General features: G+C 39.9%; 1 protein-coding gene and 1 long non-coding RNA gene across 4 annotated transcripts in view; one reads left to right on the top strand and one right to left on the bottom strand.

Annotated features, from left to right (window-relative positions):
* Nucleotides 1–25,340, bottom strand: part of znf385d (zinc finger protein 385D) — a 93,089-nt gene that overhangs the window by 60,976 nt on the left and 6,773 nt on the right. For 2 of the 3 annotated variants that reach the window (XM_037785558.1, XM_037785557.1), the window contains exon 2: nucleotides 19,288–19,430. In XM_037785558.1, the coding sequence (XP_037641486.1) occupies nucleotides 19,288–19,430 (143 nt within the window). Of the gene's footprint in view, nucleotides 1–9,291; nucleotides 9,417–19,287; nucleotides 19,431–25,340 lie in introns of those variants that run through there. The other variant, XM_037785559.1, reaches the window with a different exon arrangement.
* LOC119497430 lies at nucleotides 5,306–24,613 on the top strand. Its single transcript, XR_005208917.1, has 3 exons — nucleotides 5,306–5,634; nucleotides 13,989–13,995; nucleotides 24,603–24,613. It is a non-coding gene; the product is annotated as an uncharacterized LOC119497430 (long non-coding RNA).

The following is a 25,340-nucleotide window of genomic DNA, read 5'->3' on the forward strand; positions in this document are numbered from 1 at the left end:
AGTCTTGTGTTTGACGCCCTGGGAAAGAGAACGGGCTGGCTGTGAACATGCGTAGACACGCCCATCTCATTATATATGCATTAGAAACACTGGAAATGTGGGGAGGAAAAGGATATGTTGCATGGATAAACTATATGAATGATTAAATCTGTGCCAAGGCCAGAAAATTGGAAAATTAAGGAGTTTAAGTTTTTATCTTATCAACTGATTGGTGGTAAAATAAAACAAAACTATAAAAAGCTTCTTTTTTTTTACTAACTAACCAAACTTTCACTACATTTCGTCAGTTTTGGGGCTCCATATATGAGTAGGGGTAGGTGGGCCAAAGTGCCACCCATTTGAAAGACGGATAAATTGATCAAATGTAATGAAATAAAGAACGAGCTCAGAGCATAGACGCTATATTTATTCGGAAATCGTATGCTAAAGTGTGCAGTATAACGGGTGTAACGACTCTAACAGACACACATACACATAAGGAAGGAAAGACTGATAGGAAGGCAAAGAGAGACATTTCACTGTTGAGCGCTTCACTGAATAGGAAAATTCACACCGTCTGTGCTCTGAATGAAATTCATAAAATCTGCTTTCTGTCTTCAAACCCTCGGTTTTAACTGAGTTACTAAAGATCTATTTCCCTCCAACTTTGGGGAAAAGTCTGTTTCCACTTGATAACTTGAGAAAGCTCTCTTGTGCAGAACAAGTCAAACAGGTAAGTGTGTTTAACTTTTTTGCTAAAATGTAGAGCTTCAGCTCATTATTTAAGTCCAATTATTTAACCCAGAATAATGAGGAGCCAGGGACAATAGTAAAACAGATCATATGAACACATCTCATTATTTTTTTAAGAAGCCAGGTTGCTTAGGGATGGCAATTAAGGAATAGAATTGCCAAATGAAGGTGAAGAGACAAATAAATGAAAAGAAAGGTGCTGCACAGGCCAAACGGATGTGTTTTATAGTGAGGAAGGTCGAACAGTGCACTCTATTTGCTTTCTTTCGTTCTTTGTTTTTATATCTCTATGAATATGTTCTCCACCTTCTTCCCGCTCGAGACACCACTTTTTGTTTGTCTCCTTCTTTCGATTTCTTTCTCCATTTTTCTGTAACCCTGACCCCGTTTGTCTGCGCTCCCTTCCTCTACTCTCCTCCTCTCTCACAGACACAGTGTTTTTCACCAGGTATGAATGTTCCCTCCGGATTTTACCATTGCTCTTCGCCGCTGACCCCTCTCACATCCCTATCAGGATGAAATATTGAACTGGGAGAGCTCCCTCAAGGCATTTGGCAGCCTCACAGTCTGTCCCCCGTCCAGCTGAGATGAAAGATAACAATGTAAGAACGTAACTCCCACAAGCACCAGGTCCTCCCTTAAAGCATCACACTCCATCCAGCACCAGCATAGTGTTCCAGCTGGCTGCAAAGCTTCCACGTAGACTCTTTAAAGTAAATATATTAGTAATATTATATTTTGATCTAATTAGAGGTCTATTAGGCTTCTCTTTGAGGCCAATCAGTCTTGGATGTCCAGTGAATCAAAGCTTTTACATCCAGCGTCAGATAAAATACTCCATACAAACATACTTTTGGGGGTACAATGTTAGAAGTTCAAGGAGGTTCTTCTTTGACCAAAAGTACATTTTTGTTTGTTTTTGTTTTGTATTATTTTGTCGCACAGTGACCTTCATGAACAACAATTTTGTAGCCAAACCGGCCGTATTTTATGCTAAATACAGCCTGCACGGACTCAGAGCTCATTGGACTAAAGGTCTTTAATTCACACGTCAATATATATGTTTTAGAACTGCTGTTTATGTCATGAATACTTTCGCACAGAACGCGAATATTACACGGTAAAAATGCGATATAATTCTTTTTAAAAATGAGGTCTATTCTCTGAGATTTCGCACCACAAATAAAGGCATCAACCAATCAAGTTGAACGGAACAGGTTGAGTTACGCCTATATTTATAAAATAACAACCCTCTTGATAGTCCGAAACAATAAGGCAAACTTTATTACTCCTTTCATCCTTGACAGAGGCAGCGCAGAGCAGATCCACTCTTACCTTTCACAATGAAAGCCCTAGATATGTAATATTCGCAGGCAGATATTTAGCATTTTCGTGCCGTTTATTCGCCACGCCCCCGATGGGTAAAGTCCTTAAGACAAAAGCACCACGAAAAGTTTGCATGTCTGTCTCCAAATCCAAAATACATAAAAATGCTTGACTTCATAGAAGATGGGGCTTTTGATTAAAAAATTTTACCGCGACCGCTAGCTTCCGACTACCGACAGCCTTTTTTAAACAAATACAACGGTGTCATCTGTAAATGTGTGGATTTAGTAGTGATGACATTGCAGGAAAAAAACTTGAACTAAAAAGCTGCTTGTGTTAAGTATACATCATCGAGCCTGTACAGAAGGAGCGCCACCTGTAGAAACCCAAACCTGGGGCCGCCCACATTTTTAGATTGACAGGTGATCTCTCGGACATAAAACAGTCACAGCGTAGCGTTAAAGTTGGCAGTAAAACAAAAAACATTGAAAAAACATCTTCACGGGGACAAAAAATTGTCATTATGAAAGTGGAAAATTTGTTTTTTCATAAGGTGCATGTGCTATAAGAAATAATGTATTCGGCTTTTAGCATATACCGTAATAAGCTCTGAAATAGTGCAATGTCAGGACATTGAAAGTCTTTTTGCATATAAATCACCATCCGTGCAGTGAAACTCAAGCGGATGGAGTTCGATCGTGTTTTTGCTAAATTCCCTCTCAGGCTAATTTCTAATCCATCATTCTATCAAAGTGCTTCAGCTACACCCACAGGATGGAGGAGAGTGTCTCACTCATGACAGGGTTCAATAAAAACTAAGATTAAACGATTTATCTTCTCATAATATTCCACCATGAATGTCAAACAAGGCTGATGCCGTGGTAATGAGAGAGGAGCCCGAGGAGTGTGGCCATCTATTGGATTTCCAAAATCAATGCCCTTGGATAGAAAAATGCATGAGCCACCTGCAAACACTGGATCTTAACAATGCAACGTTCGCGCCAAATTCCCACTAACTTTCCTCACAGGCCCTGCGGGGCATCAAGTTTCTAATCCTGCCTTCATTGATGTTGGTGTTCTTCAGCTTCACTTAATGCAGGAAAAGTTTGCTGAGCAAGCTTGCTCTTTATCAACACTCCCTGCTTCTCATTTATTCAGTTATACATATTTACGCACATTATCTGCTATAGTAAAGCTCGTACTGTTAAATACCGAGGACTTGCACTTACTGGCTGCATTTTAGGGTCTTTCTTTATGGTTTTGTGCGTTCCTCAAACTGCAACACAATGACAGTTATTGCATTTTTTCCGCATGAATTTTCCCAGGCAATGCAAGGAATTCAAACTGCTGACATTCAGCCCAGTTTCTTCATCTCCGAGGTGGCTGCCACCTTCTTATGGGGGCTTTGCGGCAGAAATGATTTACGGTTGACCCTTGTTTGAGGTCTCTGGGCACACAGGGGACACATTTATGTAAGCTCGTGAAGAGAAAAACATTGCTCAAGAGAAAAATACATATGAGAAAGCTTTAGAGAGGGGAAGTATCACTGAAGACAAACAGGGTGTGCCTGAAGACCTCATACGAGTGTGTCAGCCCCAGGCTGCCTCATCAAAACGATGATTTAGTCCTGGGAGTCTGTCACTCTCGTAAATCCCCTTGTCTCCTTGCAAAAAAAGACACCGTTGAATTCTCCCTTTGGGACTGGTGTGCTTTTCATTGTGGGAACAACGGTGTTGCAGGTGCAAACTGCTCCCTCTCGTGCTCCAGCTGGTTCTGTTTTGACAGTGAAACACGGTACAGCGTGAAGCCAACCGAACGCACGCACAGTGGAGGAGATTATTGAGGAACGGATGTCAGAGATGTTGGGAAACACACACAGCTGTCTTTAAGGGTAATAGTATCCGTTTTTTTATATTTTTGCAATGTGCAGTTTGTTATACTGTAGTTTCATTGATATAAACAATTCTTGGAGGCAGACCTCCGGTTGAGTGAATCCTCAACGGACAAACACAAACCACAAAATGTTCTGGCTAAGTAGCATCAGGCTTCAGACCTCCAGTGAGACGGGCTGTTAACGTGAGAGAGAAGAAGATAATACTATGAAGCCACTGCTCTTCTTGTAAACATATGGAATTGAATCTGGCTGCATAAATCTAATAAACGCCCAAATTCAACACAGCCATACTTTCCCATAGTCATCTATGACAGCAGCTCCCAACCTATGTACTTGTGATCAAGCAATTACATGCACAAACTATTATTTTTTTTGCCCTTATTCCGAAAAAGACAATATTCCTACTAAGCTGTTTACATGGCTAATGAAAATGAATATTCCCTTTAATGCAGTCGCGCATATTACGATTAACACATAACCAAGCCCGTTATCCTTCCCAGAGTGTCAAATATGAATGCTTTGTCACGGCGGTCTGCATTTGATACGACCGCACAAGGCACCCTTGAGAGTCGGTATGAGACGCACCGAGCTTTCCATTAACTACAATGTAAATCGCTCGGTAGGTGTGCCGGGAGTGTGGTGAGATAGCTTTAAGAGTGAAAAGACAAACCGGACAGGTGGATGGGGAGGTGGATGGGTCCAACAAACACAAGGCTTTCATCCGCTTCAGCCGCTGTTTGTGTCCCGTGCTTCACGTTACAATCAGGTGTTCGTTCGTGCCACAACGTTCAGTGTCATTTTGTAAATGTAGTAGTTTTAAGTTCAACCATGTTGTTTTTTCCGAAACTTAACTATCGTGGTTTTATTGCCTGAACCTAAGCAAGTGTTTTTGTTTACTTCACAGCATTAAGCGCGTGTTTACTGCAACCGAAATGAGTGACGCCGAGGGGTCTGACAAAACATATCAGCGTAATAGTCTCTGATTGTTTCATTTGAAAACTTTTCAGAGGCCTGAGGACGTAAAAATATCCAGTATTTCATGCATGAAAAAACAAAGGTTGGAGAAAGTGGGAAAGAATAAACAATTTGTGGCAGAAATATGTTTTCCTCTCTTATTTCCAATCTTGTCAATCAATTGGTGAGCCTCTGATGTTTTTTTGTGTGACCTAAAGGGCCAAATGGATGTGAACAATCCCAAACTTTCTGCAAAGAAAGTATATTATTTTGTATTATATATTTAATGTTTTGTTACTTATTGGGTTGATTTTGTATTCTGGTCTGTTTTAGTATGATTTTTTTGGTGTTGTTTGTGTTTTTCTTTTTCTTTTAGTGTCATGTTTTTGAACACTTGTGGAGCTCTTTTGAAGAGTTCTCCTTTCCTTTCTTCCTTTCTGACTCTTGTGCTTGTAAGTGTTTGGTATGACACTTTGTGCCAAGCTTGTTTGGGTTTGTTTCCTTTAATGCAAAACATAGCGCATTTGTAACAAAAAACACATTTCAGACATTTCATCTGATAATAATGAGTAATCCACTGTGGACTAGACTAGACTGCATAATCTAATTTGGTGTACTGTAATCTAATATAACTTCTATTTTAATTGCATCCTCACAACAGGGGGTGGGGGACCCCAAACTGTGACCATCCCCGGCTCAACCAAGCTTTATCAGCATCATGATAATGTGTTCAACATTTCTGGTTGAGCACGCAACAACTGGAAAAGCAGCATTTTTAACTATCTGTGAAACTTGTTTGCCAGCAGATTCGTTTTAAATCAACTAGAGGTGCCAGTTTTGGATTAACATCAAACTTTGTACATGTTGTCCAGGAAAGAAAAATGCTGTTTTATAACTGCTACATACCTCTTTGAATTCTCAAATTGAGTAGTATTCCCTGTTTTAAGATGACCAGATGGGCATTTAAAGCTGATATATTTTTGTTATCGCCTCAAAGAACCCCGAGCACATGGCAACGCCATCAAATAAGCAGAAACAGATTGCTTCTGTCTTCCATTCCTCTCCTACATCCAAGCCTCTGATGTGCAGAGAGTGAAACACAGGAACATCACTGTCTTTTCGATTCAAACCCCCGTGTTCATCAGTTATCACACTGCGGTTGACATTTCACAGTATTCAAACACCCGGAGGAGCTTTGAGAGTCGCCAGCCTGACGGCGGCATACAGTACCAGTAGGTCACTCCGACAAGGAGGAGACACTGGACTACAGCACCGGCTCGTCTTCGCCTGGGAAGTTGGCACTAAGCACCTCCGTAAAAAATCATCTTGAGCTCCCCACTATTATCTCTGCATTCCACCGGAGAGAGAGCGGTGAGCTGGCAGCTATCCAGAGAGAGTGAAATATTATCGTGGGAGAACACATCAAGACGAGCTGCGCCAACATAAAGCTTCCACTCAGTTCAGGGGGTTAAAAAGCCCCAGAGCACGAGCTAATGATAAGGACTGCTGCGCCACACATTAGACAGATATGCACTCCACTCCACTCCAGCAGGTGTGACTCGCCGGAGGGAAGGCGGCTGGCACCGTGGAGGTCCCGCTCGCTCTCTAGCTTTGATCATTCCCCGCCGTTCTGCGGACTCGCACACTTCCCCCAGGAATACAATTTATAGAGTCCATTAGATGTTTATGGGACATGTGTAAATCAAATGAGAGTCTGCAAAACAGCGCTGACTCACCCTTTGTTCTTTTCATTTTATCTTCATACAGAGCATGATCTGAGTGATCATTTGTCATTTGAAAGTCAACAAGAAAGAAAACAAAGAGGATGAAGCTTAAGAGAGAGAGGAGCTGCTCGTTCTGGAAGTACTTTTACCATCGTAAATCCCTTTTTGAAGATTTTCTTTTAATGTTATCCAACAAAATAGAACAGGAGTCTCCTTGAAGATGTAAGAATACGTAGGTTTAGATTAGATTAGATCATACATTATTGTCAGAAATGAGTCTAACTTTAGTGTAAGACTAATTTCAATGTCTCTGAGATGACGTGATTGCCACCAGTTATAATTAATTCAACCCTAGGTGTTATGGCTAACGTGGTAGCAACAGCCTATTTACACATCCAGCAGCAAAATGGTAACATTTGGCCTCATGCAGCACCATTCTCTTAAATTTCTCTTATATTTATATTTCATATCTTAATTTTCTGTTGAGAGAAAAAATAAGAGAAGTCAACTCCAGATTCACCAAACGTTCTTACCTGTTGTGCTGATTGATGAATCCCACCTGATCACAAATTGCCTCTTGTGGCCCATTGAATGCAATTAACATAGGTAACGCCCCCTAACACCAAATAAGGGCAGGTATTAGCATAGGTGTCGCCCCCTAAACACTATAAGGGAAGGTATTAATTTAGGTAACGTCCCCTAACAATAAGGGAAAGTATTATTGTAGGTAACGCCCCCTAAACATTATATAAGGGCAGGTATTAGCATAGGTAACGCCCTCACACATAAGGGAAAGTATTAACGCCCCTTAATTACTATATAAGGGCAGCTTTTGCATAGATAACGCCCCCCTAAACAATAAGAGAAAGTATTAGCATAGGTAACGCCCCCTAACACCATACAAGGGCAGGTATTAGCATAGGTGACGCCCTCACACAATAAGGGAAAGTATTGGCATACTTAAACGCCCCCTAAACACTATAAGGGCAGGTATAAGTTTAAGTAAAGCCCCCTAAATACTAAATAAGGGCAGGTATTAACATAAGTAACACCCCCTAAACATAAGGGCAGGTATTAGGATAGATAACGCCCCCTAAACACTATAAGGGTTGGTATTAGTTTAGGCAATGCCCCCTAAACAATAAGGGAAAGTATATGCATACTTAACGCCCCCTAAACACTATAAGGGCAGGTATTATTTTAGGTAACACCCCCTAAATACTAAATAAGGGCAGGTATTAACATAAGTTACAGCCCCTAAACATAAGGGCAGGTATTATGATAGGTAACGCTCCCTAAACACTATATATGGGTAGGTATTAGTTTAGGTAACCCCCCCTAAACACTATATAAGGGCAGGTATTAGGATAGGTAACGCCTGCTAAACACTATATAAGGGCAGGTATTAGGATAGATAACGCCCCCTAAACACTATATAAGGGCAGGTATTAGGATAGATAACGCCCCCTAAACACTATATAAGGGCAGGTATTAGGATAGGTAACGCCTGCTAAACACTATATAAGGGCAGGTATTAGGATAGATAACGCCCCCTAAACACTATATAAGGGCAGGTATTAGGATAGATAACGCCCCCTAAACACTATATAAGGGCAGGTATTGTGCCCAAGAACTGTAGAGATGCCACCACAAAAAGGCAGTGAGAAGAAGAAGAACATAGCAGTGAAGTTGAGGTAATGTGAACAACGTAAACGTCATGTTTCAGAGCATCAGTACTTGTGTTACAGGAAAATCAAAAAGCATCTAAGAGCAGTATGTAATTAATATAATCCGTTCTATTTAGAGCGTCACAGTTATTCCAGTGAACCAGCATGCACCATACCAAGGCCATAATTAATGTAATTAATTACACCTGTATTTACCCTGCTATGATATGTCAAAATGGCTGCTGTGAAAAGGGCCAATAGGCTAAAGATGAGCCTCAGCTTCTGTTGCTATGGAGAGCTGCGGACACGAATCAGATGTCATGCTGACATTTTTTTATTTATGTTTTTTTATTTTCTGCCATTAAACTCACCAACAGGAAATGTTTGACCCGTTAGACAACAGGAGGGTTAATCCATCTCACCTACAAAGCACAACTGTTTCTATTAAACAGCCATCAATGAGCGCAACACCAGACCTACAGTATATAGATTAGAAACAAATACGATATGTGATTCTTGGGAGCGCTCCAACTGTCACCTAACAAAAACAAATGGGATTTCTTACTTCCACAACACTGAACGCACAAAAGAATTCCTCTCACTTCACCGTGCTTTGTCAAAGAGCACATTTCCATTACAGCCATTGATGCTAACATTGACTTAGGGAGGGTGGGTACACATTGAAATGGACTGTGATGCTGTCGCGGGTGCAGACGGAGGCCTGTGTGTCACCGCTGCTGCAGGACTACAAAGCAATCTCCCAGCGTGCAGATCTGCGCGCAGAATCGATAAATCACAATCCTGATTACTCTGCGGGGGGAAATGGAGTTTGTATTGTTTCTCCAAGACAAATGTAGGCTCCCGGCAAGATAGATCTTATTTTCAGGGCCAAAGAAAGACAACCCAAACACACACACACCTCCTCCACTCTGTTAAACCGAAAACTACTTTTACCCCCTTTCACTTTTCTCTTTCATTACACTCCAGAACTCACCCGTTCCTGTTGAGCTCTCCCTCCTTTCTCCCCGTTTTCTTCTCTGGTTTGCTCCATTTCTTTCAAGGTGGCAATTTCAATAACTCTTCCACGATTGAATCAATTGAAAAGTTGCAGAGCAATCCCAAAAGTTCTTCAAAGCTCACTCTCCGTTTCCGTTGCCTTCCTCAAGTTTCAACAGCAACACATCCTGACACATGCAGTGTGTTTGGGTTAACAGGTGTGTCGATCAGTTAAAGGACTAATGGTGCCTTCAAATGAAACTGAACTCGAGTTTACAACATGGGAAGTCGTGTACGTGATGTGCTTGGCGTTCAAGTGGTTAGGATGTGAGAACACCACTGCTACGCAACGGCAATATTAACGTGACTGTCAGCGTCTAGAAGCCACAGAGGCTAACAGTTTAAGCTAGCAAGTGGGTAACATAATGTAGGAAATGCAAAGGCATAATGACAAAGGAGAAAGATGAAGCCTAAAATTACAATATTACATATTATGCACCGAAAAATTAATTTCCATCGCCATTTCTGACAACATCAACAAACACGTGAACTCGGAGCTTTCAGAAACGTAACACTTCTGAGGTTGTGAATACCACAAGAAGGGGGCGTTCATATGGGCTCATCTCGTAAACACGGTAAAACACGACCCCATTTGAAGGCACCATATATCGCTCCTTTAGTATTTGTGAACATTTTTGAATTCTTTCACCCAACAGCGATGAGAGGGACGTAATAAAATGTGACACGTTGTTTTTCGCCTTCATTTTAGCCGCTTTGAATCCAAATTCTGGCCCCAAGGGTGAAACAAACCAAACACTGAATCTCTTCCTTGTTGATATGAAAACAGATGAGGAATGTTATGTTTCACTAATTCTGTTTGCACCAGAAATGTTTTAATTAATTTCCTAGGTGTGTCACTGAGAGGTGCTGCTGAGAATTAGAATAAGGCCCCTGACTCTGATGGGACTAACTAGGTTGGAGATATAGATTTAATTCTCCACAATGGAATTTGATATGGCAATTTTGATTTACATCACAATATAGTAAATTGTACAGAAATAGATTAAATAAGAAGATGGGGATATCTGCTTGTTCCAGAGCCTTCGAGACAACTAATTTGTGCTTACAAATAAAAAATAATTTCTAATTTAATTCATGCACATAAAATTATCAATCTGTGCACACAATAAGAGTTAGAGAATAAGAGTACAATCAATTATTTATGTGCATGATTTATTATTGTGTGCACAAATTGTGTTGTTTTTTTAAACCCACTTCACTTACACATGCACGGCGAAAACAGGATTTTAGAAATGTTTGCAAATTATTAAAAAGAAAGAAAAAAAACAACTAAATATCATATTGACATACGTATTCAGACCCTTTCCTGTGACACTTGAAATTGAGCTCAGGTGCCTCTTGATCACCTTGATTGGAGTCCACCTGTAGACCAATTCAACTGATTGGACATGATTGGGAAAGGCACACACACGCACCAGGTCTCACGGCTGACAATTCACATCAGAGCAGAAACCAAGTCATGAACTGGCTGCAGAGCTCATAGACAGGATTGTGTCGAGGCACATTTTGTATCTGGGGAAGGCTATCAAAAAATCAGATGCATTGAAGGTTCCCAAGAGCACAGTGTGGCCTCTATAATTTAAAAAATGGAAGAGGTTTGGAACAACCAGGACTCCAATCTGTCCCGTGTGAAATCAAAAGTCAATCTTCACTTGTATTATTTACGTCCGTAGCTTAATTAACATAACAGTCATATAAGCCAAACCATGATTTCTTTTTTTTTTTACTAAACCTAACAAAGTTGGTTGTTGTTTAGTTTAATTTACAACATTAACAATGTGTTTAAACCTGTCCGTAATCAGGGAGAAAATACGTTGAATTGAGAATGCAGTTTAGCTGTGTGGGAACAGGACAGAGTTGGAAAAAGAAGACTTGAGGCTGTAAGCGCTGCTTCAGCTAAGTACTGAGTTAAGGGTCTGAATACTTACATGTATCTCAATGTGATATTTCACTTTTCTTTTGCAAAAATAACTTAAATCCTGATTTTGCTTTGTCATTACGGGGTATTGAGTGAAGATTTATGAGGGGTGGAAATGAGGCTGCAACGTAACAAAGTGAAGGGGTCTGAATACGTTTTTAATGCACTGTAGATGGATAGATACTTGATTCCTGTTTAAATCAAAAAGCATGAGACTATATTAAAACAACACCCATATCAAAATATGACATATTGGAATAACACCTCGATAAAAACTGTCTGACCAAATCAGTCAGCACCCTTGTGGTGTTGGGGGTGAAGAAACAGAAGTAGCACATAAACTGCTCCACACCTGCTCATAAAAACACCACTAAAACAACCTGCCCCTATCTGCTTCTCTACTAGCCCAGTCAGTTTGTGAAGTAGTCACAAAATTTAATGTATTGATTCATGTACATAGACAAGAATTTTCCATTTTTTTCATGATGGTCTTTCGCCCAGGAGACTGGTGTTTGTGTCCCGTGTGAAACCAGATGTCAACGTTGATTTATTTGTAACGTAACTTCCGTACTCAAGTTACTCCACTTCCGGTGTTATTTTAACCTAAATCGCGATGTTTTCATAAAACCAACTTAAGTAGTTTTGTTGCTTAATGCCAGGTACACACTACACAAAAATCAAGCCCATTTTGGGACCGATTCTCCCCTCCCGACAATCGTCAGCAAAGACCAGATTTTTCAATGGTTATAAAGATTATTTTACCGGATGTTATTGTGGTGTGAGATATGTTAAGAGTGTTTTTTTTACATCCCCCAATCTTCTTGAAAATCCATCCTGGCTGCACCGATTTCAAATCGTAGATATTAAAGATGTTCAATATTTACGATCTGATAACCTGTTATGTGTGGGGAACCCCCGAGGACAGCCGATGACGCAGTCACGTGGGAAAGAACGATAGCCAATTGGGAACCAAGCTGACTGAAGAAGGAGGGACAACCACTACTAATGCATGAGTTAATGTAAAATACAAAGCATAAAATAGTAGTAAGATGGAGCTCAGAAATGGAGGACCAACTTGTTGATTTGTGGCAACAAGGCCGAGTGTTTATTTAACGTGTCTCCATGACTTCATCCATTATTTGTGAAATTTCACAAGTAGTGCAAAAACTAACTTTGCAAATTTTTCCTGCACGTAGTCCGCCTTGTTTGTTTACACTAAAGACACGTTTGATCGCGAGAGATTTTGGAAGATTTCCATTTTTTTTAGTTGAGACTTTCCTAGATTTTCTCCTAAACCTAAGTAGTTTTATTTTGAAAAAGACTGCAGTGGAAATTGACACGTGTCACGTATTGCTGCACATTCGTAGGAAAATGCACGGAAAAAAAGGGAAATCAACACGAATCAAATAGATTACATTTGTGACTATTTCATGAACTGCTGTGAGACTGTGTTGTCTCTACTCTACTCTAAGCTACATCATGTTTGTCTGAAAGCTCTGTTCAAACTAGAGCCCCCTGAGATACCTTTTTACCCCTTTACCCCCTGTGTGTCTCTGAGCACATGTAGTTACATGCATGAAGTCTTTTTTATGTCTTGAAGCCACATTTTTCTGTTTCATTTCCTTGAATTAGGAGGCCCACCGGGGACAAAAGAGAGAGGGAGGAAATGCAGTGGGATAACAAACATCCTTTTCTTTCCCTCCGGCTAAACACTTGATTGTGTCAGTCACTCAGCCCAGAACAAGATTGCTCAACAAGACACTTTGGTATTAGTCCCATTTCATGCAGGTGTGGACACGCACACACTTTCACTATCCTCTATTTTCTTTTGTACCACATATGAAAAATACATCCAATAATGTGGGTGCTTCTGGGATGAAGCGTTAATGGGAGAACTCTGTCATCATCTATGGGATTACTTGGTGTGTTTTTTGAAAATAAGGAAGTGTAATGTTTATTAAGCCCAAGAGGCGCATAAGCAAATCTGACCTCATCTCAGGCGGATATGAAGAGAGCGCTGTCAGGGGGAGTTCAGATGGAAACTAGTTTCAGCTTCATCTGCAAATCACAAAAATCTGCTGCACTCAATCGAACAGCTGTTTGGTTTTTGTGCACGATTAGAATCAGAGATCCACATCTTCTAATAAACTGCTTGACTGAAGCCATATTGCCCACATGTGCAGGCGGAAATCAACTTTTTAGTTAAAGTTATTTGTGTACTTCACTTAAGAACATATTTTATCAGTTCCATTTGTACAGCTTTGTACTTAAAGTCTGCTACATTTCAGAAGGAAATCTAACCCTAACCCCCTTTTTACTCCATATTTAACATTTAACATGAGATAAATCCATAAAATATCTTTATTTTTCTGTTTCCTTTTTATCCATCAATACTTTTCATGCCTCCAGGCCGGTGACAGCCGTGGCCGGAGGCATTATGTTTTCGGGTTGTCTGTCCATACGTCCCTCCGTCCGATCCATTTTCGTGAATATCTCAGGAACTCCTGGAGTAAATTTCTTCAATTCCAATTTGGCACAAATGTCCACTTGATATCAAGGATGAATTTATTAGATTTTGGTGGTCAAAAGTCAAGGTCACTGTGACCTCACAAAACACAGTTTTGGCCATGACTCAAGAATTCATCTGCTAATTATTACAATTGTACACAAATGTCTAAAAGGATAAAATGATGAAGTGACACAGTCTCACGGCAGTTCGTGTACATAGACACAAATTTCCCCCTTTTTTTCGTGGCGCTCAGCATGATTTTCAACAACATTTTTTGTGTGTTTTCCTACGAATGTCCAGCAACATGTGACGAACGTGTCAATTTCCGCTGAAGTCTTTTAAAAATAAAACTACTTAGTTAGGTTTAGGAAAAGATAGACTTGGTTAGGTTTAGGCAACAAAACTACTTAGTTAGGTTTAGAAGAAGATCGCGGTTCGAGTTAAAATAACTCCGGGAAGTACGGACGTTACGTGACAAATGAATCAACTTTGACTTCTGGTTTCACATGGGACACAAACACCAGTCTCCTCTGCAAATATCCTGTGTTTTTTTACCCACACATAAACTCCTCCCTATACGAACATTACATACGAGCTGATTTCGTGCTGACCATCACGGAAAAAATGTAAAATTCGTGTCTACGTCATTGAAAGTCGTGAAAAAAGGGAAATTCCTGTTTATGTATACGAATCAATACATACAATTTTGTGACTATTTCACAAACTGCTGTGCAACTGGGCTGGTCCTTTTTACTTTCCAATTTCCTTCAACCTGTCCTTCATTTTACCCTTATCGCCTTCTTTTCTTATTTTTCTATTCGTCCTCTTTCTTACCTTCTTCAGATAATCTGAAATAAAAAAAAATCCCTGGAGATCTAAGGATTTCACTCTCTTCATGGAGAGTATACTTTTACTTCAGATAATCTTGAGTACAATTTGCTCCCAGCTTTAACTAACTAATACTTTGAATCCAGGACTTTGACTCTCTGGCACTGATTTGACATTTCAGCTCTTCCAGTTTATAAGATTTGTGAAAAATCTTTTCCCAGCCAGGAAGCCGAGGACTGCGTGACACATAAAGAAACCCGATCAGACCTCCAAGCTGGCAAACAGGCTTCTTTGTTGCACCTTTGAAACCAAACTTACACTGGTGTTGAAAGCGCCGAAAAAGGGGGCAGCACAACAGAATGTAGAACAGTAACTTGTGTGTGAACTCCTTTTTATAAAGCTTCTCCTGCTTTTACAACTGTGCTGGTGATTATAGGAACTCAGGAGCTCGGAGGAAAGTCTGAGAGAATGAGCGACAAAAAGGGAAACAGAGAGAGAAAGGCGAAGGGTTGAAAGAGCAGGAATGGTGTGTGTGTGTGTGTGTGTGTGTCTGTGCTTCAGAGAGCGAGAGGTGATTACTTTGTGTTAATCTAGTATCAGCTTTCCAGCACTTGGAGGCTTCCCAGTGTATTACTCATTATCTGCAGACAAGTCTGTTAAATACAGATTAGACAGGGCGAGAAAAGGGACGCAGTATTCTTGAACTTTCTCATGAATCAATCTTCCCATGGGTTATCTCCGCAATGTCCTAACTTTTCTGTTTTGTTCCTTCATATGTTCTTTTCTCACTCTTATCCATCTGTGCTCCATATTTCAACCTCTCATTCCAGCAGATTTTAGATTGAGCTATCTTTGTAATTCAAAAGAAAAGAATAAAACCTTTTAGACTTTTATCTGTCAGGGTTTTTTCTTTTTCTAGGAGTCATCGTATTTTTTGATGACCTCGCTGATTTGAGCCGCGCGAGGCCACATACTTCCTCATAATTACTTTCTACTTTTAAAAGGAGAATCAATAGATCCATACGAGTGTACACATGAGTCCTGGTACAGTAAGTGCACATCGGAGTGCTCCATTTAAATGGTAGCGCCTCACCGACTGCAAATCCAATAAGGTCTGTGTAGCTGCATGCATTTCAGAAAGCTGTTTAAACCCCTGTTTAAAAAAAAAAACACAATGAACTGGAATTATTTCAAAATGTTTCCACATCAAAATCATAACAGATAAATAGCATAACTACGATATAATAACATGAACAGCAAACCTCACCGCATGACACAGGGAGGGATCATTATTGTGTTCATGGCTGCAACTAATGACTATTTTCATTATTGATTAATCAATCATCAGGCCAGTAAAATGTCAAAGAGCACTGGAAAAATGGGTGATCCCAAATACTCGTCTTCAAATGGCTTGTTTTTTCCAACTAATAGTCCAAAACCTCAAGATCATTAGTTTAAAACCACATGATACAAAGAAACGTAGGAAATCTTCACATTCCAGTTGCTAGCACGAGGAAACGTTTGGCTTTTTTTGCTTGAAAAACAACAATGAATCTCGCCCGTTCTCAAACACAGAGCGGGAGGGGAGGTGGATGGGTCCAATAAACACATGGCTCTCATCCAGGAAACCACTGTTTGTGTCCCGTTTATCAAGTTTCACGTTCACGTTACAACTAGCTGTTCGTTCGTGTCCCGTGTTCACGTTTCAAGTTTCATTTTCACTTAACAAACATAGTAGTTTTAAGCCCTCAGGTATGTGGCGAGTTGGTATGAGAACATAATAATCAATTCATTTCCGGCATTTCAGCTCTAATTGTATTGCAAGAGCAGATATTGTAAAAAAAAAAAAAAAGTTTTCAGCGTTAATTTTATTTATACTTTGAGCATGAACATTTTGAGAATTGACAGATACGTTAATTAACAACATTTCCTCATTATGTAATTAAGTAATTATCTGTATATAAATGTAATTTGGTTGATGCCAGAGATCATCCTTGAACAGAGACAGAGACAGAGGGCTACGATCCCCCCCAGAAATATAACCACCTGTTATCACCACATTTTTATAAAAGCTAGCAGGTGGACCTTGAGGTAGAGGCGGACGATACAACATTTGCTTTTGATCCGATACCAAGTAGTACCAGCGCCAGCATCACGATATTTATAACTCTATAAGAGAGTTGTTGCCAGGATGTCCATCACTGACAACAAAGAAGACACAAGAAGATTGGTGTTTCTTTCCAACAACAGACCCGAGAAGAAACACACATAGCTGAGGCCGATTCAATGCAAATCCCCGATCACCGGCTCCTTCAGGCCGCATGTCGAAGTGTCCTTGGACGAGACACTGAGCACCAAATTGCTCCCGATGTCTGTGGCATTGGTGTGTGAATAATTAGATTAGATCCTGATGAGCAGGTGGCACCTTGTATGCAGCCTCTGCCATCAGTGTGTAAATGTGTGTGAATGCTATATAGCACTTTGAAAGAGAAAGATGCTATATAAATGCAAGTCCATTTACCATAATAACATTCAAGGATGTTTCCGTCAAATAGCTATGTAAGTTAGTACTAACTGTGAAGCCAATAGGAATGTCACTGAAACAAAAGCTGACTTTAAACTCAAGTAAATATTCATGTTGGAAACTGTATAGTTCATATATGTTGAATTGTCTGCTTTGCTGTAGACAAAGTCCAAATTTTGCACGTTCAGCTGACCTGCTGTTTAAGTGTTAGTGTTCTGTCTCTATTTCCCCAGTTTCCAACATTTACTGCACGACATATTGCAATCTCAGGAGGAGGAGGAGACACCCATCAACACTATCATATTCCAGACTGACATTAGTGCAACGTGGAGCATGTTGTGCAAACTTTCATTGCCCTCAGAATGTCTCACATACGATGCACTGAAAGGCATTCGTACCGTAGCTGTTGCTGTGAGAAATTGAGGTTTTCAAAGAGACGTTCAAAACACCGGCACTTACTGCACATTTCAAATAAATGTCTATAATGTTTTGGACAAGTAAAGTGCCAACTGGCAACAATTTCTACGGTAAAATATGTTTCTGTGTCGGAGTTAAAAATCAAAACAGATGTGAATGTTAACAAGGAGATGAGTTGGACTCGGCAGCCAAATTCCTCAAAGAGAAATAACCTGCTCTCGGTTAATGAGTTTTGATCTCAGAGCCTAAAGACAGAGCTGTCAATAAATCTCCAAGATAGAGTAAGAAATATGCAAACTGCCTGGAGAGTAAGTGCCCTATCAGAATAATCACACAGTTTCCATGAATGCCTCTCTGCTTTTTTTGCAGGACTAAAAGAGAAATGATGATATGGTTTCAATAATAGAAATACACCGAAACGGTCAGAGACTTTTACACAATGAATAAGTGTTTGCATAACAAAACGTACATTTCTCCCACAGAAACTCCTCTTAAGTGGAGTGTCAAAACCATTAAACATCAAGTTTTCAAAGTCTTGCATTAAAGCTTTTCAAAGCGCCATTTCAATGAGATGTATAATATAAAAGAGAGAGAGAGCATTTTATAAAGAAAAAGACAGCTGCATGGACTTGACCAAAATGAGGTTGAGAGAGGTCAGATCTCACTGGCTCAAAGCTGCTAACAGTCTTAAATAAAGATGTCTCCAAATATGAATATTTTAGAGATATGTAAAGGTCATATATATGTGGAATCCTCATATCTCCTATAGACCCTTTTACAGCTGACGTCATGTTTACGTCATGGTATTAGCTGGAGGCAAAACAAAAGAAAGACTGGAGGCAAACCGAAGCACCTCAGAGTAGTAAGCTACTCAAGTTACACATCTAAAACGTCATCTTACTGTGTTGTTGGGTGCCAAAATCAATATCACTTTCATTTGGGATGACAAACTGTGATTCAAAGCTCTAGCAAGCTGCAATAGAGTGCTCCAGGGATGACATATTTTGTAGGTTTAGCATCGCCCTGGTTCCCTCGACAAAAAGCCAACGGGATTTTTCCACTGGGTTTTGGATTATTGCAGAAAATAAGCTCTGTGGAAAACACACATTTATGAAACTCACGTTTTGTTCAGCAAGATAATCTTTACAAATGAACACCACTTTTCTGATTTTTAACGTGTAAGTCCATTTGCCAGAAGTAAACAGCTAAGCTATGGACGAACTACACCATGCTCGCATGAGCGCAAGTAAACACAACGAGGCTGTAAAGGCGGACGAGTCGGCGTGATGACATGTAGTAGTTTCATTTAGCCACTTGTTTGTAACCGCCTTTTTTTTAGGATACATTAAGGCTTCAAAATTCATGAGGGGTATTTATTGATGTATTTTATGTCGTAGAACAAAACCTTTAAAATTTCTTAAGCTTGTGTTAACCACAGATCTTATTTCAGGCATCTAACTAAAAACATATTCAGAAAACATTGACTTGAGTGACTGAGAGTGAGTGAGAGTGACTGAACATATGCAGATAAACTCGTATTTTCTTTAGAGAAATTATTCTGCCTCCACTTAACGCTTCCCACAAAAAACATCATCATGTTTCCTAACAGAAAAGGAAGTTTATAGTCAAAACATCCTCAGCGAGGGTCAAAGAGCGTCTGAAAGCCTGTGAGCAGATCACGAAAACACAAGAGATTAAAGACGGTCATGAGACTCACCGTGTTGAATCCCGGGAAGAGGCTCACCGCTGAGGCCGTATCCAATGGAAACGGGAGAAACTGCTTCATGCCCAGCGAGGTCTGGACGGCAGGCAGGGTGGGACGGACCAGGGTGGGCATGAGGCCATTTTGACATGTGTTACCTGCAGGAGGGAGAGCAAAGGCAACATGTTGAACTGCAGACGGGAACGGGGACAGAAGCCTCGGCCAAAATCAGTCAGTTTATATCCAAGTGAACCGTCGGTGTGTTTGTTTAGTCTGTGTGACAATGTTTCTTTCCACTGTGTAACATCTTATCTGTGTTAGTCATCTATTTAAGTATTTAACACCTGTGCCAACAAGGCCGCCAAAGCAGTCATCCATTACATTGACATAGTTCCAGTGCTTATAAAGCGGGAGTTGATTTAAGGAGTAAAAACAATGTTTCCAATTTTCTACAGTGGGTTGTAACTCATCTAATAGCACGGAAATCCCCAAAATCTCCAGTTTGGATGGTTTTAATGCTTCAACCCAGGAAAAAAAACTTGAACCTTGTATCTTTCAGGGGATTTCAATCATTTAAAAGTAACATTTTTCATTATTTTATCACAAACTCATCATATCTTAATTTTCGAACTCAATTTTGGGGATTTCCAGGCTTTTAACACCCAATTTATAATGTTTGTGAAAAAAAAAACTCAACTAAAGGTCTACTTATAAGCTTTTTCTTAGCTTTCAAAAGCTCCAAAGAGCTGGTTGAAAGCTCCAGAATAAGTAGTTAATGGACCTTGAGTTGAGACCAGTTTGTCACAAATACTGGTCCCAAGGTCAAGAATAAATTGCTCAAATAAATAAGTAAGAATTTAATTCTTTCATTGCCATTTTTTTTTTCATTTGATTAAAAATTATTTTTCATTACATCCATTTTCCTGTTTTATTACAAACTTAAGTCTCTATCTCCAATTTTGGGGAGTTCCATGCTTTCCCACTGACGGTCAAATTCACAAAGAATGGATTGCATCACTTGCAACCGCTATCTATCCCGTCTCAAGGTCAGATTCACAAAACATATTGCGTTAATGACATTACACGCCCATAACGTTTTGCAGCTGAGTGCAATTTTCCCCTTTTCTTGGGTCTGATTAAAACCTGAGAGAGAAACGGTATAAACTTGCTTCAGTTACCACCAACTTTCTGAAAACTATAATAATTTCACTGTAACTGTGTGTGGCTATTAGCACCAATCTTTGTAAATTTGACTGTTTTTGTGTTTTTGCGTGTAATGAAATGTGCTGTATAAATAGAATTGCCATTGCAGTGAGGCTCATTTGCATAGAAAGGGGCCAATTTTGTGCGAAATGTATCCATATCATTACCTACAGTAATAGGAGATGCTATTTGCAGTTATGGGTGCATTTCATCCTTTGTGGGTGGTATATTTTTGTCTCATTTGTGCAGGTTTAGTGATGCAAAAGCTGCACAACCCTTTTGTGAATTTGCCCCTGAATGTCCAATGTTTGTGACAAAGTATCAACTCAAGGTCCAATTGTAAGCTCTCTCAGAGCTTTTCAAGCTCATTCAGCTGAAGAAGGCCGTGAGATATTGATCCTGAGGTCAAGAATGAACTTCAACGCTCTCAGTGTTCAAGGCAAAATACCTTGAATCTCACACCTTTCAGAGATTCTCATTATGGCATTACACAATTACTTCATTATTGAATTACATGCTCATCAAATTTGCTGTAATATACAGTGATAATGGCAGGGTCCATTCTTCACAATGAGTATTTTTACGCTTGATGTATAAGTACACACTAATGCATGTTTATTTACCCTATTTACTAATACATTTTGATTGCAGGACTTTTATTTGTAATAGAGTATTTGTACATTCTGAGGTTTCTACTTGTACTTGACAAGTATTTCAACACTTCAACCACCACAGTTATTAAGAGAATAATCTCCATTAGCTCAAAGTTCGTGTCTGTGATAAATTGGCTGCAGGCTCATGAATTCTTTGAATTTGGTTACTCCTTGTAATCACAAACAGACATAAATTAGAGACCGTCTTCCAGCTGTGACGCCAAATCATGACACCGTTGCTTGGACCACACCCATCTTCAAACTCGCCCTTCATCTCGATCGCAACAACACACAATTAAAGTTTTGTGACTGCATCTCGCACGGCCCCGAATCAGATGTTCTCATTCTGAAATTGTCCCCACGAATAGCCGATGACTGCAACAGACGCAGTGTGTCTTATGAGTCAATGGCAAGAGAGGCCTGGCCCTCACATCTCTAGGAAAAACAAAAGTAAATACTTCAATTTTATTGTCATGTGAGAGCGCCACGCCAGCAGACCGCTTTATAAACCACCAATTGGAAACAGCACAGGGCTGATTTCATCACTACGGGATCAAAAAAAAAAAGAGGCAGAGAAAACCGTCACAGCCCTCCAATACACTCAGAATTAAAGAAGCCATTTCACAAAGCTGTAATGAGAACCAGAGGATCGCTGCACATTTAACAACAGTGGAACTCTGGGCCAGCATGGCGCTAAAGCTCTGCCAGATACAGTATCAAACCGCCGTCATGAGACAAATAAAAACAAGGGTTGCCACGTGTGGATCCCCAGGCAGTGGTAAGGGGTAAATGAAAAGCAAAAGTCATAAAGACTAGAGGAGAAAAAGGGAAAAAACACAGACTGTCCCCCCTTCTTTCATTCTGTCTTCTCCCTCCAGTCGCCGGAGCGCTGCCATCTGTTGGAAAAAGATCACATGCCGTCTCTCATGTGGAGGCACGTCTTAGTCCCAACTTTAGCAAAGCATGTCCTTCTGTAGAGATCATCCAACCGTGCCATCTCTCGACATGCCGGCCTGACGTCAGCCCGCAGGCACGCCTCACCCGGCCAAATCCACCACTGACAGTCAAAACAGGCAGTTCGAACACAGCAGCAGGCCTGATGTGTGGGATTAGTCCGCAGCGAGATGAAGAATGACAAAATGAAACGTGAATTTGTTTGATACGGTCGTGTTTGGTTTGCTGAGTGATAGGAGATGAAATCGGATGTGTCACCACGGCTGAAGTCTGAGTTTATACTCTATAACATCACACAGAAGTGATTAGTTTCACAGTAAAGTCTTAAATTTGTCTATTGACACAGTCACTGATGGAAGAAGTATTCAGATCCTTTACGTGAGTAAAAACAGCAATACAATAATCTAAAAAACACTTCATTACAATTACAAGTCCTACATTCAAAATCTGACTTATGTAAGTACATATACATGCAGAATGTATGCTCTATTATATCATACTATTGTGTTACTATTACTTTTTAATGTTGCAGTGGGGCAAAGAAGAGCTACTTTTAACTACGTTTCATATCAGTTTAAACTATAACAATGTCTCAAATGTTATACGCTGATCATATGTTTTTAACAGACAAGAGTCAGCCAGGCTAGAAACAGATGCTGTCTATTTCCATTTTACGTGTGTAACTACAGTGATTGTGTCACTCAAAACTGTGGCTGAACGCTTCATGTATAGACACAGACACAAAAATATTTCTTATACTGTATATACTGTATATATTGTTAATACATATGTTCTTAATATGCCCTTGTATAAAGTATTTCCTTTTATAATTGTAATGTAAATGTAATTGTAATGTAAATGTAAATGTAATATAATTTATTATTTAATGGAGCTTCCTAGCGAAAAGTATTTCACATGTTTGTACCTGTACAACCGGCGTGACAATAAACATCTTGAATCTTGAATCTTGAATCTTGAATCAGATGGGACACTGAAGCTGCTTTACGCTAACATTTGCTAATTAGCACTAAACACGAAGAATCGTACAGCTGAAGCTGATGGGATGTCATTAGTTTTGCAGGTAACTGGTCATAAACCAAAGTGCTGGACAAATTAAAATCTGATGATGGTGATAGATGAAAAGTTAAACGATCGCCCACGTTGTTATAATTCATCCTGAGGGAGGCATGATGTCTGAACCAAATTTCATGACAATCCATCCATCTAGTTGTAGAGATATTTCAGTCTGGACCAAAGAAATGGGCCGAACAGCAGATATTGTCATCTCTACAAACCGGGTTGAAAAAGTATTTTAAATAAAGTAAGAATTTCTGGTCAAAGGAGAACTTTTTAAAACTTTTTGAATGGGCATCACTTTCTGAATCAGAATCAGCTTTAATGGCTAAGTGTAAACACATAAAAGGAATTTGACTCCGGTATTTTGTTGCTCTCAATGTAAATGCTCAGAAATAGACGTACAGATAAAAAGCAGGGACAACAAAGCTGAACAAGGTTAACATAACATTTGACTATTAATATGTAACTACTATGTACAGATATAAATAACTAAATATATCTATCTAATATATGTGTATGTAATAATAATGTATCCCAAAATAGCCCATGAAATAAGGAATAATCCCACAACATTATTCATATTCAACATTAATTATTATTAGTTATTCTCAGACAGATATCGCTGTTTATTGTGTGTAGAGGTGCGTGTCAGTACAGTAGTGCAGCAGCACTGTCTAAGGCACTGAAATGGAGGAGCTGGAGACAGACGGACAGAAGAATATGTATGCCTGCCGCGCATCGCAGCTTTGAATACCTTCGAATATTTCTTATCGAAGCTTCGAAGCCCAAAAAATGGTATTCAGGACAGCACTAGTTGAAACCAAGCCCCCAGGAGAAACATCGGGCTTTGAAACACATTTTTGTAGTGACCAAACAGTGGTCTGTCCCGTGGTGCCATTGGGCCCAAAAATACTTTTTCCCATAGACTTACATTGGGAAAGAGACGCCTGTAAATCAGCGGGTAATTTGTTTTTAAGGTAAATCAACATCCCAGTATGAACAATTGAATAGCCCTTATTTAAATCATTAGGTCCTAAAAGTTGTAAAATGCATCCAGAGTTATTTTCTTTCCTCCGTTCATGTGAATGAGCCCCAGACCGAGGCTGGACCGCGAGCTGGGAGGCGGAGTTAAAGGAAACGCTACTGCGCCTGCTCCATGGGCCCAATGGATGTGGAAGATTGCCGGATGATTCGGGTACTTTATCACTCGGCGGTCGAGCCATTTTGGCTTCTAACTCTCACAGGAATGAACGGGAGCCCATCGGGACAACGCTGTATCCAGTTCTCTTTATACGTCCGCGTAGATAACGTTAGCAGCCAGCAAGCAGCACTTTCCTGCACGGAGCTAAGAGCTAACGTTAATGGGAGGTGCCATTGATTTACATTATGATATGTTCAGGCTCTTTTCTAAAAATGAGTATTGTGCGAAGGTAAATTCTAAAGTTATCATGATGTGTTCAAATGTAATCTTGTAAAATGGAGTTTTTGGTTAGAAACTTGAATAAATCCACTTGTTTGAAGGAAATGTTTTCACAGCACTATAAAATAGATGATAGAGAGAGAAATATGACCTGTTTAACTTCCCAACAAAGAGCAGTATGCAAACAGTAATAAAGGAGTGTCTGTTGAAGTACATGGGAATTATTGTTTTGTTTTTTACCATGGTATCGAATTGGTAGAGAATTGTGGAATTTCACTGGTATTGGTGACATCCCTAACTACAGCTGTCAAATAAGTATAGGGAAGTCAAAAGTACCAAAATGTGGTGAAGTAGAAGTAGAACGAACTTACTATCCCTCATTGAACGCAATTGGTTTAACCTCTTCTAACCTCACATACCCTCGTAAACCTCGGCCCGTTTGAGGTATAATAAGGTAAATAGCATTTCTTTTGTCTCCTGTTGTGAAAGCTAACGGAACCATCGCAATCCATCAAACATGCCCAAACATAAAGGCACATTCCAGCCTGCAGCAGCGGATAGTGTTTCAACTCTCCTAACCCTGATCATCTGTCACCACCAGCAAAGACATAAAATATAAGGCAGAGCAGGAAAATGAGCCCTGGCTGCTGATCTAAACTTTAACCCCGACCTTTGAGCGCCACGCTGACTTCAAGATGCTCCAGCACTGAGCCTGTTACAGCAGGCTCTGGCAGAGAGGCACAGCTGGCAACCATATTTAT

The sequence above is a fragment of the Sebastes umbrosus genome, chromosome 11, assembly GCF_015220745.1.
Source record: "Sebastes umbrosus isolate fSebUmb1 chromosome 11, fSebUmb1.pri, whole genome shotgun sequence".
Classification (NCBI taxonomy): Eukaryota; Metazoa; Chordata; class Actinopteri; order Perciformes; family Sebastidae; genus Sebastes; species Sebastes umbrosus.